Source organism: Ambystoma mexicanum, chromosome 2p, assembly GCF_040938575.1.
Source record: "Ambystoma mexicanum isolate Mex_15411 chromosome 2p, UKY_AmexF1_1, whole genome shotgun sequence".
NCBI lineage: Eukaryota > Metazoa > Chordata > Amphibia > Caudata > Ambystomatidae > Ambystoma > Ambystoma mexicanum.
Window position 1 is genome coordinate 906,181,168 of NC_090923.1, and position 17,540 is coordinate 906,198,707.

The 17,540-nt window shown below is 47.4% G+C and overlaps 1 protein-coding gene across 1 annotated transcript in view; it reads left to right on the forward strand.

Annotated features, from left to right (window-relative positions):
- LOC138566895 (NTPase KAP family P-loop domain-containing protein 1-like) overlaps positions 1-17,540 on the forward strand; it is a 218,580-nt gene that overhangs the window by 162,824 nt on the left and 38,216 nt on the right. The window contains exon 4 of the mRNA XM_069644622.1: positions 6,831-8,551. Within this exon, the coding sequence (XP_069500723.1) occupies positions 6,831-8,551 (1,721 nt within the window). The remainder of the gene's footprint in view (positions 1-6,830; positions 8,552-17,540) is intronic.

A 17,540-nucleotide genomic window follows, 5' to 3' on the forward strand; every position in this document is an offset into this window, starting at 1 on the left:
AAATTTAGCAAGATGTAGGACCTTAACCCAGGAGTGTTGGCGTTGGAGTGATAGACATCGAATGTACTGCTCAAGGGTATGGTTCACACGCTCGGTCTGACCGTCTGTTTCAGGATGATATGCAGAGGAGAACCGAGCCTCAATCCCTAAAAGAGTTGTGAGGGCACGCCAGAATTTAGAGGTGAATTGAGAACACCGGTCTGAGATGAGAACATTAGGGAGGCCAAAGAGACAGAAAACAGAATTAATAAACAGATATGCCAAAGCAGGGGCAGAAGGAACATCTAAGCATGGTATGAAACAGGCCATTTTGGAGAAAGAGTCCACCACCACCCATATAGTGTCAAATCACTGGATCCGTGGTAAATCAGTGACGACATCCATAGTAATCGTGTGCCAGAGTCTGGGAGGTGTAGGTAGTGGCTGGAGTAAACCTAAAGGGCGCCCTTTGCGCGTCTTGCATTGAGCACAAATCGAACAATTACTAACATAATTGTAGACATCTCTGAGCATGGAAGTCCACCAGCACCACCTCTGGAGCAACGATAAGGTTCTCTGTTTTGTCCTGGGTGGCCATGGATAGGGGCATCATGAGACAATTCCATAGCACGCTTCTGGATGTCAATTGTAGGCAGGTATAATTTGTCCTAAAACTGTCTCAAGTTTGCGTTCTGAGCATCGGACATCCACTTGAAGAGCCAGGTATATTAACTCAGGGTATTGGGCGGGCAAAGGAGGGACCACTTCTAATGCGTCTTTCATGAAATCATTTAAACCCCTGTAGAAAACGACTGCCTTCTTGTTATCGGGCCAGGCTGTTTCCCTAGCCAGTGGATTGAAATGGGTAATGTAATCAACTAGGGAATTCTTACCCTGTGTTAAATCCAGAAGTTCAAGGTCTTGGTTTTGGGCCTTATGCCGAGTTTCAAAAACCCATGTCATTTCTGCCACTAGAAGGTCAAAATCGTAGAGAACAGGGCTATCACCCTCTTAGAGTGCATTGCCGCTTAAATGGGACAGTGTGAAGGCTGCCTTGGTGGTAGAGTCAGGAAATGCTTGCGGGCGACACAAGAGGTGTAGTTTACACTGATTCAGGAAAGTCTGGAACTTCCGAGGTTCGCCTTGAAATTTCTCCGGGGCTGCCAAAGGGAAAGGAGTGGGGACATAAACCAGGTTGGGGGCATTACCCAAAGAGTTTGGCGGAGGTTGGGGGTCCCCGAATTCAGGGTCTGCTGGTAGTGCATGATGCTCATCCTGGATTGCGTCCAGTCTTTGATGTATGGCAGTAGTAGCAGTGGCCATGTCGGTTCTCAATACCGTGATGGCCTGCACGAAAGCAGCCACGGGATCCGTCTGTAAGCAAAGTTCCTGATATATCCGTGAATCAAAGAAAAAAGAAACGCCACTCGCCGCAAACAACAACAGCTGAGAAGCATTGAATGCGAGGCGAGGACGTCATTTATATTGTTGCCATGGAAGCATGTTGACGCGGATGCATCAGTACCAGCGCTCAATGTGAGCGGAGCAGCGTCATGGAGGAGCGCTCTCTGATTCTCCAAGGTAAACGCCAAAGGGGATCCAGTCGCCATGACAACCGCTTGCTAAAGGATCGTGGAGCACACAAGTCCTGGTGTGCCTGTCCGCCAACTTGTTTGTCCTTGTCAGTGTGCCTGTGCCTAAAGTGATGATTCGCGGTGTGAAGCATAATTATGACTGAGGCCAGTAGACTGAGAATGCGTGACACAGGAGCTGACAGGAACTGCAGTGGGGACCACCGCAATCAGGTAAGGGGGATGGGGGAGCAAGAGGGGAAAAAAGAGCAGGGTGGATGGGGGGAAGATGGCGGTTGGGAAATGGCCATCTGGAGGCTTGGAATGTGGGCTGACACTAGCAATGTCAACCTATTTTCTGAGCTCCCTGATTGGCTGGCGCACCCGCCAAGGGTTCTAATGGCTGTTTTTGCCCTCTGCCAGTGGAGCTGCCAACATTCCAATTGATCATAACCTCTTTCAAAATGGAATTAGGAATTTTCTTTTGGACTTCTTTCACTACTTCCATAAACCTTTCTTAAACCAACCCTCCACCCATACAGTCCCACTAAGGCAACACACGAAGGCTACTGCCTGTCGGGAGCCTGTCTGGAGCTGGATGGGCTCTGGGCGTTCCGGTCAATCCTCGGTAAGGTCTGTCCTCTGACCCCTTTACCTTCATCTATACACCCTATAAATCGGAAGTTATATTGTCTAATGTTCTTCATTTGCACCATGGATCCCTCAGTTGCTTCCACGCCTTTGTCCTAATGCCATCTTCCACTCCTGAACTGTACTCTGCAATTGAATGACTCACTGAGACTCGTGTGACCTATCAGTGTCGGTTGCACCTAGACTTATATGCCGTGCCCCGAACAGTTACCTTTAGCCTGTATCTGCTACTAAAACTGTACATGCTTGACATTGTGATACTGTGATATCATTATATATTGTGATATTTTAAACCTAGTGCTGTGCTTTCCTAGCCACTGCGATACTTCACTCTAGGCGCTGTGCATGCTTGACATCTTGACACTCCTAAACCTGCACTGTAACTTCTTAGCCATTGTGATACTCCTATTCTAGGCACTAGGTAAATTTAGGTACTTTGCTTCATAGCCACGGCGCACTCAATTCTAGGCGCTATGCTCATCACTTATTATGAGAGTCTCAATCCTAAGTGTGGTGGTCCTAGCCACTGTGATACTACAATTCTAGTTGCTGTGCCCCCGACCACTGTGATATGCTTATTCTAGGCGCTGTGCTTCTAGCTAATGTGACACTCCTAAGCTGTGCCAGATCATCTCACCTACCACAGGCTACATCCTCCCTGCATAACCCTGTAAACTATTTCCCACCAAACTAAGTACTAGCTACGCACAATGTCCAGCCTACTTAGCTTCTATTGCATCATGGCTATTGTTACACTTCCAGTTACTAGCAAGCAGGGCAGCTACACAGAGACCCCACTATACTCACCTGCACCTCTATCACATATATCGCCAGATATTATTACTAATACTCATGCCTACACTGACTCTATACACCAAGCTCTGTTAGAACCACTAGCTTACACTTCCAAGCCTAGCTCCACTCACGATAGAAATAGTAAACTACGTGCCAGACTTAACAAACTCCATGAGACACCCAGACGACTCCTCCTTACTACAAAATCTGAAATGAAACATCAAATTGGCAATACAGGCTACGCCTCCAACCACACCCTAGCTTCATCGCTCACCCAAATATCTGTGTCCAAGACAAAATCCAGTGCGAAAAACACTCCTAATCCTACACATACTAAAGAGGAAACTAAGGATCACTCCTATAAAGGAGCACTTCTCAATGCCAGGTCACTAGTTGCACATGCCCTTGAGATAGCTGATCTAATCACTGAGAATAATCTGGACTTCATTGCCATAACTGAAACCTGGCTACACCAGGCAGCAGGCCCCTCACTCATGTTAGCCATACCTGACGGCTACACTATATGCAGACAAGACCGAGAGGGCTCCCGCGGAGGCGGAATTGCCATTATCTCTAAATCAAGCCTCTCACTAAGACTAGCCCCTGCACAAACGCTACAATCCTGTGAAGCCCTCACTGCTAAACTCCTTATAAATAATAATCAATCCCTAACCATTCACCTAATCTATAGACCTCCAGGTCCGCTTGGGACCTTTGAAGAGGATCTACACAAACTTCTAACCCTCAATGCTAAAACTACTTCTCAACTGCTGGTATTAGGGGATTTCAACTTAGGATTTAATGACAAAACAGATGCGCATGCCGCGACTATTGCCCACGCTATTAACTCCCTAGGCTTCTCCCAAAAAGTCAACAACCCTACCCATACGAAAGGTAGAATATTAGACTGGGTCGCTGACTCTAACTGTACTACAGTTATCTCATCTATCTCGGCATTATCATGGTCTGACCACTCATTAGTGTCCTTTGACCTCCTAACCTCCCAACCATCCTCTACAGTCGTCCCCATGGCACTCTCATGCCCTACAAGAAACAAAAAGAATATGACAATGGAAAATGTCATACCCGCTATTCTTCCAACTTTAAACGCCTTGCCTGACAATTCAGACCCCGGCACATTAGTTCATGAGTATAACAAAATCATGACTGATACTTTGGACAAAATTGCCCCACTCAAAATGCGCACAAGCAAACCTAAAGCCCATCTAAATAAATGGTTTACGCCGGAACTCAAGGCTTTACGTCTCACCAAGAGAAAATATGAATCCAACTGGAAAATATGTGCAACTGCTGAGAACAAGGCCAACCTAATATCTATCTCCCGTCAATACAAAAATGCAGTTTGTCTGGCTAAGAGAAATTCATATAACGATCGTATCGCTAACTCTAAATCAAGTGTGAAGGAACTCTTTTCCATCCTAAAGGAACTTGAGTCACCTATTGCCATACCAGACACTTGCACTAAAGATCAGACCTGGTGTTCTGACATCCAATATGCTCTAACTAATAAAATTACTACCCTCCAAAATAAAATTCAACTGAAAAAAGACTCGCTTAAACTACCTACCCTGTCACCACCTAAGGCTACCCTCATGCCTCAACCTACCAAATTTTCCTTCACCAAAACATCCACACTTGAGATTGAAAAAATCATCCTCACCCTCAAACCATCTAATTGCAAAGGTGACATCTGCCCAGCACAGCTAATAAAAGACGCTGCCAGAGACTTATCACCATTTATCTCCAAACTTGTCAATGCATCCTTCTCCACAGGCATCATCCCAGCTAACCTAAAACAATCCTGGGTGCTCCCGTTGCTTAAAAAGCAAACTTTAGATCCTCTCATCCCTACCAATTACCGCCCAATCACCACAGTTCCGTTTCTGCTGAAGATCCTGGACAAAGTGGCCTACATACAGATTCAAAACTACCTCGAACTGCACAAACTACTAGGATCTAGACAATCTGGCTTCCGCCCATTACACGGGACGGAAACAGCCCTGATTGACTTAAAGGCCCAAATAGACGAACTGAGAGATCAGGGTAAGACAGCCCTCCTCCTCCTACTAGATCTCTCAGCTGCGTTCGATCTTGTGGACCACAAAGTCCTCTGTAAACACCTGGACGTTGCCGCTCACTTCTCCACCCAAGCTATCAGCTGGATAGAATCCTTTCTGAGTGAGAGAACTATGAGAGTCTTTTCCCCATCGGCAGCAGCTGACCCTATACCCATTACTTGTGGAGTCCCTCAGGGATCCTGCGTCTCTCCGACCCTTTACAATATATTCACCAAACCTCTGTTCGATGATTTGGACAATCTCGATATCACCTACACTAACTATGCGGATGATACACAGATTCTCTTCCCACTTTCTGGGGATCATAGCGAGGATGGGGAGTTGGTGAATAGAGTGTATCTCATCATTCAGGCATGGATGGCTACTCACGGTCTTTGCCTGAATGATGATAAGACAGAGTTGATCATTCTGGGCACACAAGCCAATATTAACAAATTGGGCCCGGATTACTCAGCCTTCAGCATAGACGGAAATGTCATCAAAGTCTCGACGGAAGTAAAAACACTTGGTTTTTATCTCGACTCTACCCTGTCCTTCACCAAACAGGTAAACTCCCTAGCCTCCACCACTGCTTACACCTGTAAATTGATTAGAGCAGGCAAGCCCTTCCTGTCCAATACCAGCTGCCTAATCTTGGCTAGAGCCTTAATTCTTTCCCGACTTGACTACTGTAATGCCCTATACAGTAGTGCTAATAAAGCCAATACCCAAAGACTTCAAACTCTACAAAATAATGCTCTTAGAGCTGCATTAGGAATAAAAAAGAGGGAGCATATCTCCTCGACTAGGCGGCAACATAAATGGCTCTCCACTGAGAACAAAATCCAGCTAAAAATGATCTCACTAACCCATAAGGCCTTAAATAATGCTGCTCCTAGCTACCTGATGGACAAAATAAAAAGAAAAACCTCTAATAGACCCATGAGACTCGCCAATTCCAATTGTTTGGCAGTACCCAGATTCAGACTTGCCAAAATTGGTGGCGTCAGCTTCCCTGTGAAAGCTGCTAACCTGTGGAACGCCCTGCCACCTAACCTAAGAGCTGACCAACCCTTCCCTCACTTCAGAAGGAACCTTATCAAACACATTATCGCCAACAACGACTTGACACCTGAACACTCACAAGTGTAGTCCTACCTAATGCACCCTGACGTGACATTAACCCTTATGTTTATTATTGCTAATCCTGTATATTGTTAACTGTACATTCATGTAAATACGACAATTGTTTATTTGTACATTCTAGTAATTTGTGTAATATTGTGTAATACTGTAAATTCATTTATACAACATTGTAACATTGTAAGCTTCGCATATACTTGTTGCTGCGCCCGGTAACCTAAGGGTCTGGTGCGCAATATAAATAAATAAACAAACAAACAAACAAACAAACAAACAGTCCATGGATAGCTCTGTTGACTTCCTTGTTATCAACACATGTGTGATCCTAATTGCACAATTGAGCATTTTGTGTACTTCATAGAGCATGGGTTGAGCGCACCCTCTTCTTGAACAAGGACACAGACTGACACTCTTTATATGTTTGTTTGCACCATGATAAATGTATTTTAACAGCAATTTCTACGTATATCTATAATGGTGATTATATAGTGTGAACCTAGCTAGAAAGCAAAGGAGTGCTATACAATAGAGGGAGTGGTACATAGTAGGGAGCAGAGATATGGATTACCTGGGTTATGGATAATCACCAAACTTTCCCTTTTTCTTTTTTCAGAATATTTGAAAAGTGAGGCAAGTAAAAGGAATGAGAAGTTGGCGAATACGGGTGAAAAAACACGAAATATCTCTGGTTGGCATCTGATATGGCTCCTCCTACTCATGGTTTTCTTTGACCCAGTCCTGAAAAAGAAGCCTAAAGAGAGGAAGTACTCTGAGTACATATTCATTGCATTCAGTGCGTGGGAGTTCACAGGCAGTGACCAGATCTGGGCAGGGCTCATCACCACGCTCTGCGACAGCATTGAGAGACAATTTGGAATCTTGCTGATAAGCATTTACAGGGTGGTTAGAAGAAAGAAAAAAGGCACGAAAGAAGAACCATCGGAAAGAGAATGGAAGAGCAAAATGATCATCTGCCTTCCTCTGTGGCTGGCAACAATTCTGGTGATAGTGCTAGCCGTCGGCATCATCATCCTATTAATTGTGGTAGGATTTCCTACTGGAGATGGCGAACTTGATCCATTAGCTGTTTTTGAAAGTGTTGGGGCAGCTGTGGTGGGGGTGTCTGCAGTTGCTGCCATCCGAGGAGCCGCGCCAGTAATAAGGAACATGGTCATCACCCAAAGGGGCCAAGTGGAGAGGAAGATGAACCGGTCAGATGTCAGTGCCCAACTAGGCTTCATGAGTGCTGTCAAAAAGGAAGTGGTGGTCATCACTCGCTTCATTAAACTCATGGAAATCTTTCAGCGGAAGAAGATCCGAGTGGTCCTGCAGATCACCAACCTAGATAAGTGTGCCCCTGACAAAGTGGTTGGTGTTTTGAATGCCATGAACATCCTCCTCTCAGACCAAGATGCCCCCTTCATTTCCATCTTGGCCGTTGACCCACACATCATTGTGGACTGTGTAGAGAGTTCCAGGTTTATGAGAGGCATGGCCAACAATGGCTACGATTTCCTCAACCGAATCATTACTTTGCCCTTTTCAGTGCCCAAGATGGACTGGAAAACCAAGCACCTTGAGCTCCAACGCCTCATAGACGGCGAAGTAGATCTATCCGATGACAGTGTGGCAAGGGAACCTCCAGCACAAACTCACATTAACAACAACTCTGCCAATCAAGATGAAGCTGAGAGCTGCATTCCTTTAATGTTCTCAAATCATGAAAAAGGTCATATAACATACATGCTCATACAAGATGCATTGAAGTGCCTACTGAAATCCTCTATGCATGAATATATATCAGACAATGTAATCCACATTAAGAGGATTGTAAATACAATATCCATCACCATCCGGCTTATGGTCAGGAAAGTGCCCAACACCCTGGTTGATCCAAAGAAAGTGGCGTCCTGGGTCCTGCTTGCCAACCAGTGGCCGTGTCGTCTGAGTTGGATTTTACAGTGCATCGAAGATGAGCAGCAGAAGAGAAGTTTGCCAGCGGGCGGGAAAGGGAGAGGAGACCCTTCTTTCGATGACACGTCGCTGCTGGATGTGTTTGAAAACTCCCTGGAAGAACTCAACTTGATCAAATCTGACCTTAAAAATCTTCTAGAGTTGGATGGAGATCCAGAGCTCTTCCACAAATTCCTGCAACGCGGCTTCACCGTGAAGGACGCCAACTTTCATTTGCCATTCACTGTCAATCTGGATTTCTCATTGAAAAGGCGCATGGAGCTGCTTCGGGGAAGCAACAGCTTACAGGGGACCAAAAACATAAACCGGCTCACAGCGCTGTCTGTGGTGAGAATGACAGTGGAGGATGTCTGCAAAGTGGTAGGTGGCATGAATGCCAATTTTCTTGCACGCAATATCATTTTGTGTTTTTTTTTTATCAGTCCATAAACGAATATGCACCTGTGGTAATGTGACTTGATGTACATGCACGAGTGGCAGTTCCTTTTTAATACACTTCTGCTCTTAAGCATGTGTCCCTTTACGCTATGATATTTTACGAATCCATCTTTCAGAAAACTCTTTTCTTTCTCAGTCCACAAAACCGTTATGCTCTGAAAGTATGAACTGAGTGAGTCTTCAAGGCAGGGAGAAGCACTTGCTAAATGTGCCAGGTAGATTTCGGTTGTTGACCATAACGAGTTCTCTGCGGCGCACTCAATTCTGTTTCTGCCCCTGAAGTTGGGGATTCCTTCCTGGTAGTAATGGAAGACAAAGACTGCTGGCTGACTTGCAAAACGAGTCATCTATGAGCATATATTACCCCTTGCTTAAGTCTTGGGTATTTATTTATTTGTTTATTTATTACGCGCCAGAGCCCGCAGGCATCAGGGCACGAAAAGTGTAGAAGGAAGACCAGAAGGAACCTAGATTGTAGTTATTTAAATAATAAGGTCTTGAGACGTTCAGAAAGGAAGACAGATTTCTGTCAACACGATGGTCCACAGGCAGCCTGTTCCTGGCCGGAGCCGCCTGTACCGAAAAAGAGCAAACATTGGGCCTCATTACACGGTAGGCGTTAGGGATTTAACGTTACCGGTAATGGAATACCGGTAACGATAAATGTCCATGCGGATTACGACCCGGCTCACCGCCATTAGCGGCACCGCTAAGTACGGTGCCACTAATAGCGGTCAGTCCGCGTGCGCGCGACCCTCCATCCCGTAAATAACTACATGCCGCCAATAGCACATCATCACAAGGCAAGTTTACATGCCAATAGCAGCAAGGTAAATCCCCCAAAACCCCTTACCGGCATGGCGCTAATACCGCCATCGCGAACCACCCGTTAAAAGAACTGCGCAATGTTACCACCTGCCACCGGTGGCCAAAATCAGCACAGGTGGAGGCAATGGAGACTGTGGCTGCTCAAAAGAAGCACACCACACCCCTTCCCACACCAAGATGGTTCCAATACTGGCAGCATTACATGGCCTGGAGGACCAGATTGCAGCGCAGCTGCAACAACAGGCAGCACAGAGGAGGCGCAGGAGGAGGAGGGCAAGACAGGCACAGCAAGCACCACCACTGCACCTAATCATACCACAGAGGCACCCACCAATTCCCAGGATCTGAGCCAGTCCATTTAACCTAACACCTGAGCAGATACACACCCTGTACCGTCTGGACCAGGATACCATCACCAGCATCGTGGACATGATACATGACGACATTGTGAGCCTCATAGACATCAGAACTGCCATCCCCCCTCTACTCAAGGTGGTGACTGTGCTCCACTTCCTGGCCACAGGCACCTACCAGCATACAGTGGGGCAGATGCATGGCATCTCCCAACCAGTATTCTCACGCACACTGAACCAGGTACTCGATGCCCTCCTGAAGCATGCACCTGAACACATATTCATGCCACGGACTGGCCAGGAGATTGCAAACACCAAAGTTGGCTTCTATTCACTGGCAGGCATCCCAAGTTGCATCGGGGCCATCGACTGCACACATGTGGAATTGGTCGTCCCACATCACAATGAAGTAGTCTACCGAAACAGGAAGCAATTCCACTCCATCAATGTCCAAATGGTATGTGACGCCAATAAGATAATCACACATTGCTGTGCCCGATTTCCCGGATCTACCCATGATTCCATGGTCCTGCAGAACTCAACTATCCCCCGCTACATGGAGCGAGAAACGGGACAACGTTCGTGGCTACTTTGTGAGTAGCAGGCCAAGCACATGGCAGTGAGATTGGGGGGGGAGAGATAGATACTCCAACTGGGTGTTCTTGGGGGGGGGGGAGAGATAGATACTCCAACTGGGTGTGCTTGGGGGGGGGAGAGATAGATACTCCAACTGGGTGTGCTTGGGGGGGGGGAGATAGATACTCCAACTGGGTGTGCTTGGGGGGGAGATAGATACTCCAACTGGGTGTAGCCTGTAGTCCGTCATCAAAATGCACATACAGATGTACGCCAATGTCCATCTGGGAGGGCCGCAACGTACTTGAGATGAACGGACATGCAAGTATATGCTACACAACACAGATGACAATACAAGTCTAGAAACATCAAACATCAATCCACATTGCACAACATTCCACACCACAAAATACACAAATTTCATCCATGCCGTCAACATAGTCATGCAGAATTCGTCCAGCACGACATCAATAATGCATTGTGCCCTTCAATGCATGCTAAGGGATACCCCCTAGTCATAGCAATGCACCACGAACCCATAGCACCACTGAAGTGATGCCTCTCAGCATGGCAACATCAATGTTGGAAGGGCAGTACACCACTAGTGTGGTACCAAATTTGCCTGGGCACAGGGACACCTAAGACCTGGCCTCACCCAGGACATGTCAATTACTGTTGGAGGCATCAATGGGGCATGTCTACTTGCAGGGTTGAGCTCACCTTTGCACATTGCAGTTACACAGACCATTTGCATGTATGCTGTTAAGTGTGTACTTGAATCTCAATGCCAAGTCAATGTTTGTGATATGAACCGGCCACACTTGTGGTGAAAAGTAACAGGACCCCATTACTTCCCCCATATAGGTGATGCCGGCTATCCCCTGAAGAGGTGGCTCCTCACACCTGTACAGAACCCACAGAACAGGCACAAAGAGGAATACAATCGTGCACATACCCGTACCCGCATCGTGATCGAGCAGACTTTTGGACTTTTGAAGTCACGGTTTAGGTGTATTAGCAGGTCTGGTGGCGCTCCCCTATATGGCCATGTGAAGGTGGCCAAGATCACCATGGCATGTGTCATGCTGCACAATATGTGTATCAGACGGAATGTGCCACTGCCCCCTGACGTTGAAATAGAAGCACCTGATGAGGATGATGATGGTGATGAGGATGGAGGTTAAGGGGATGCAGGTCATGCAAGAGGGGATGGCCAGGAGGGACGTGCTGTGAGACAGCATCTGATCAACCAAATCTTCTGAGTAACATGTTCTCGTACTGTCACCTGGATATGGCTAGTGATGCACTGGTGTCTGTTTGTTAGCTCACAATGGACCCTGGCGTCAATAAATTACACATACACGATGAGGAAGTCCAGGCCTGTGTTTTGCTCAAACACCAGTGTATTTATGAACTTAAACAGGAAAATGTGCATGTGTTACGCTCACCTGACTCCCACGGAGGCGCTGGCCTGGTTTGCGCTGCTGTGACCTCTTCTAAGGTGATGCGCAGGGTTCGGAAGACGGACTGGACCGGGCCCCCAAATCTGGCTTGCCTGGCTCGCAGAAGTATCCTTCTGTAGGCGAAAATAGGGGATTAACTGTCTGCGGGGTAATGCAATCTGCCTCCCACTTTCCCCTCTCACCCTCCTCGAAACCCTTCTGTGATTTCTCGTAGCGTCTCACCTTAGGGTCTGGAAGGACAAGCTCTCCATCCTGCTTCTGATGCAGGGGCGCGTTGGTATCCAGTTACTTCACTGGATTTTCGGATTGGTGAGAACCAAACTTGCTTGGCTTCCAGGTAAGTTTTTTGATAAGAGGTTCTCCTTGTGTCCATGCATTAATGTACTAATGCTAGTGTCTTTTTCCCCATAGGGGCCGGGGTACGGAATGCCGGGGAACAGGCACCGACCCGAGATGAGAGGTGAAATCCTTGTAGAAATCAGGTAAGTCTTTAATGAGCGTTTTTTGGTAATGTCTTTTCATTCGCTCATTAACGCTGATGTCTCTTTTTCCCCTAGGGGCCGGGGTCCGGAAATGCCAGGATGCGTGCGGACCTGAAATGAAGAGGGAATGAATCAACAGGTAAGTCTTAACATGGAGATTTAGGTTTCCTTATTCCCTTCTCTCTCTCACCTTTTGTTCTGGTCTTTTTCTCCCTAGGCGCTGGGGCGTGACTGCGAATCCGGATGATTGCTGCTGAACATGGAGGCGCCCTGTAAAGGTGAGTGGAATGCGGCGCTGCAGCGATCGACGCAATGAGCTTTTAAATTAAAGTCTTCCTTTTCAGGATTGTCGGCGAGATGTCTCCGGGATGCGGATTTAGCAGGTAAGGACTTTTCCTTCTTCTGTTCTCTTCTTCTCTTCCTTTGCAGGTGATCCAGGATGCTGGCAGGTGTGGCAGAAGTCAGGATGCAGGAGCAGACACAGTGAGCGTCCAGCTGCTAGATGCAGAACAACGCGAAGCACATGTGGCTGTTCGGGTGGGGTTTAAATAGCCTTGGAAGAAGTTCCAGGTATGTATCCTTCCTCCAATCAGGTATGTATCCTTCCCCGACCACGCCCGGATGGTAAATTAGTCCCACAGGTAAAGTAGTTCCTTTCAGGCCTCAAGGAGGCCGGGATCCTGCAGCATGGTCTGCATCAGGTAAGTGCACCCAAGCACTCCCATAATGAGCCTGGCGCCTACGGCGCCAGGACTGATGTCTTTTAGGAGCCTGGCGCCATAGGCGCCAGGACACTGTCCAAAGGGCCCCTATATGGGGTTGCTGGGTCGCTCCTTGGGGACTGGATGTCCGCTTTCGAGGACGCAGGGCTTGAACCGGCTCCCCGGGAGCGGGCATCATGACAGCATGTCCCCGAACATCCCACCACCCTACCCCCCACCCCCCACAACAGTCCCATCACACCCTTCCCCTCACCCCCCACAACAGTCCCATCACACCCTTCCCCCCACCCCCCACAACAGTCCCATCACACCCTTCCCCCCACCCCCACAACAGTCCCATCACACCCTTCCCCCCACCCCCCACAACAGTCCCTCATGTGTCTTCCACAATGTTTGCGTCTAGGCATGCACGCGGAAGCATGGACATTCACTCCCTATTGGTCATTGCCAAAACCAGCATTTGGAGGCTGCCTGGTGGTGCGTGCGGAGCGTCAGAGTGGGCTTGTCTGCTGCGAACTGGCAGACGAAGAAGTGGCAGACTGTCCTGGTGCTGGTGGTGGTGGGAATTGGCGGTCCATTGCGTCCGCAATTTGTGTGAGCACCTCCCGAACTCGGATGAGCTCCCCACACAGTCTGTCTGTGCATGCCTCCATCCCCTCCCTGGAGTGCCTGGATGTCTCCCCAATCTCCGCCCTGAGACGGGCAGCTTCCTCCACATGCTGACCAACCAGCACAGTGAGACCCTGTTGCCGTTGGATGATGCTGGCCAGGTCAAGGGCAGTGTCGGGCTGTGGTGGTGTGGCTGCTGTGCATTGTGATGCTGGCAGGTGTACAGATGGAGGCACTGGGGGGCTACTGAAGGCTCCCATGGTCTCGTCACCAGTGACGTTGGAGCCAGGTGTGTGCTGGGGTGATGGCTCTGGGGTTCCAGGGGGGCTTGGGGTGTGCATGCCCAGGTCGAATTCTGTTGGGTCCTCCACATCAGATAATGGTGCAGTGGCTGCCGCCTCTCCTGCCGAACTAGCTGCAGCTGAGGGTGGTCCCTCGGTGGCTGTGATTGGTGGTGGTGAGTGAACCTCCGGAGGTGGGGCAGTTGGGTTTGGTGTGGCCTTGGCAGTGGCGCTCGACCGATGTTTGAGACTCTGAAAATGGAGCCTTGTGCCTTTTCCCCTTGATGTCGTGGGGGTGTCCTCGATCGGCTGTGGCCTTTTTTTCTTCTGCGCAGGGGGTGCCTGGGATGCATCCTCACTGTCTGTATGTGACCCTGTCGGGGACAAGAAGGGGGATGGCATTGGTTATGGTTCAATGTACTTAATGCAGGATACATCATCAATACAGTCGTGGGCATTTGGACTTCATTGTGAAGGATGCAGGTGATGTGTCAGATCAGTGGCTCATCCATGCAGTGTTGTGTGTGGCACTTGGCTCTGTTGATGTGTACATGTGTGTGTGTTTGGGTCTGGCACTGACATGGGCAGGGTGGGATGCATGTGTGGATGTTTGGCCATCCATGAGGTGATTCTGGGCTGACATTTGTGGGGACCAGTAGATTCAAATTGCATGCTTTCATCAGTAGACTTACCTCCATCCGAAGTGTTTGCCACGCCATGCTCCATCTTTCCAGCTCCCTCGATGCATTCAACTCCTATGAGGTTGGCGCATGTCTCCTCCCATTCCTTTAGTTTAATTGGCGACCCTGATCCACCTGCGGTGGCAATGTTATGATTTTCTGCCAGGATCATTCTGACCCTGAGTCTCAGGTCATCCCATCTTTTCCAGCACTCACGTACAGTGCGGGTGCTGGTGCCCACAGCACTTACTTTCAGTGCCACCTCGGCCCAGATAGCCTTTTTTTTAAGGAGTGTCTCCCGCTGCATGTCGTTTGTGAAGACCACCGCAGCATTGTCAGATAAGGTCTGGGTCAGCATAAGTAGCTCCTCATTGGAAAACTTTTCTTTCCGCTGGCGGTCAGTTGTTTTTTTTAAGTGCCTTGGGCATGGTAAGGGTGTTCCAGGAAATCTCCAACAGCAAAGTACTACAAACAGGTCCAGGGGCAGAGGATGGCAATGGATTGTGTTTTTAAAGATGGCCGCCGTGCTCTTTCCCGTTCCTGTGCGATGACGCTGTTTCCGGTTCCGCTATTTAACGGTCACCGCTATTAGCGGTGACCGCTATTTGCATGCTGCGTCAAGGCGGAGTTGCTATCTGCACTGTCGTCGAAGCCGGTAAGAGACTTTTGGGGGAGTTTATCGGCATGGTAGTGGGGGCATTACCGGCATGGCGCAATGCTTGTGTCCGCGAACTCGTAATGAAACGCTATTAGCGCCCTCCTCCGAGGGCGGACACGTTAAGGGCACCATGCCGGTAATTTGCGATTTTTAGCGCACAACGTGTAATGAGGCCCATTACTTTTGACGCGTTTGCTCCTGGGGCATGCCAGGAGCATCGAGTCGCTTGAACGGGTACTACCTCTAGCAGAGTGTTGTGTACCGATAGAGTCTTTTAGATACGGTATGTGTGCTCATACATTATGACTGGCAGTGGTATTCATGAACAACCAAGTCAAAATCTTTATAACTACATGTGTAAATTGTGCATTTATACATAGGGAATACACTTTCCACTGAAAATGTGGGGTTATGAAATTGCACAGTATATAATAGGCAGGTGTACAAATCGACATTTAATAGTCCCAATATTTGAATAACTTCCTGGATGCAAATATTTTCCTGTTGCCTGTTGTCACTCCCTACACAACATGCTGCCTATTTGTGATCAATTTTGCACATTTCCACAATTACTTACAGCTAGATGTCTCGGGTAAGTTAATCGTGCAGATGTATGCGGGAAATGCATTTGCAAATGTTAATAAATATTGCACACTATCTGTACCCCGTGTATGATATGCTGCGCTGGTGCTCTCTCTCCTCTCTTTCGTGTGCCCGCTCTCTGTTACACTCTCTCTCTCAGTCTCTCTCTGTGCTGGCTTTCTCTATTTCTATTGCACTTCCCTCTCTCTCTGTCCATCTCTTTCTCACATCATGTCTCTGAGGGAGTGAGTCTCGTTGGGGGGAACACATTTGCTGAAGTCATCCTATCTGTTTCTGACAGCTGTGCTACAAGTGGAATAAAAGGGATATCTTTTGCAAAAGTAGCTATTGATTAACTCAAAAGGACATTATTTAACTGTGCTAACATTGTAAACTGTCTCTTTTTAAAGTTGTACTTTCTTCTGTCTAATGATCACTTCCGTTATATTTTGTAGTTTGAATAAGAATGTTACACTTGTTTTACCGAGCAAACACATTATAATGACCTAGCAAAATCCTATTCCTTATTTTCTGATAGAATGTTATCCTTCTAAGATTGAGTCTGCCACACACCTTAACAATAAAATGCTTGTAACACTGAAACACTGATTCAGACAGTGAATGTGAATATAAAATGGCTGCGGCACCAGTCACTCTATTGGGGTCCACAGGCCGCCAATGCCTGTGCAGAATTTTAGCCGAGTCTTAGGGTAAGGATATCTATGCACATGCTTATTTCCCAATGTAGGTATTAGCCCTACCGCCGAACTCCCCGGCGCTAATAGCGCCGGATCATGAGATTGGCGGTAATGTAATTCCCCATTGAGCCCATTCGGGAATGCCCCATTGCCCATTGGGCTCAAGAGCTGGGGCAAAATCCGCTGAAGTCCTGATTTGGTGGACCCTTAAATCCGGCGTTAATAGCACGACCGACGGATTTAAGGGTTACCGCCAAAGTCGTGATGAGGCCAGACATCGCCATTAAAAGAAACAGAAATAATACATTATGCATTTTAAAAACAGAGTAACCAATAAAACCACAATTAGATTAATTAAATACAAGGTCCAAAATACAGAATTCAAAGTACACAGATTAGGCCGATTTTTCATTTCCATTAGAGATTCTAAGGGCATCGATTTTTTTTAACTTAAATATTAATGAGGGATATGCTTAAAACCCATCAGGATTCCGGCCATCGAGGCCTGGAGTTGGACAACCCTTGTCTAACACAATCTTCTATTTTATGGCACACAAAACTACAGTTCTTACAAACCCTTGGTGTACTTTGGGACCACAAAATGATCCAGTTCCAGGATCTTAATTAACAGAGGATTTGTTCTCATGACTGATAGTAATATGCAAGCATGAAATCAACTAAATACCTGCTAAGAAATGTATCCTTTTAAGTGAAAGACCACCAAAACATCACAGAAACATGACTTTACTGAGTGATTAAACTCATGGTCAATGCTTGGGAACCTCTGATGTTTGCTCCAGAGGACATGCTGTAAATCTAATCTGAGACATACATGTAAATTAGTTTTTTTTAAAGGGATGCTTCAAAATAAAGAGAATCGGGAGAAACAGAGCTGTAAAAGCTCTTGTTAAAATTGGATTGACCATCCCCAGCTCTGAGACGCGTGCATGTGGGACAAATGGATGCTGCCCTAAGCAGG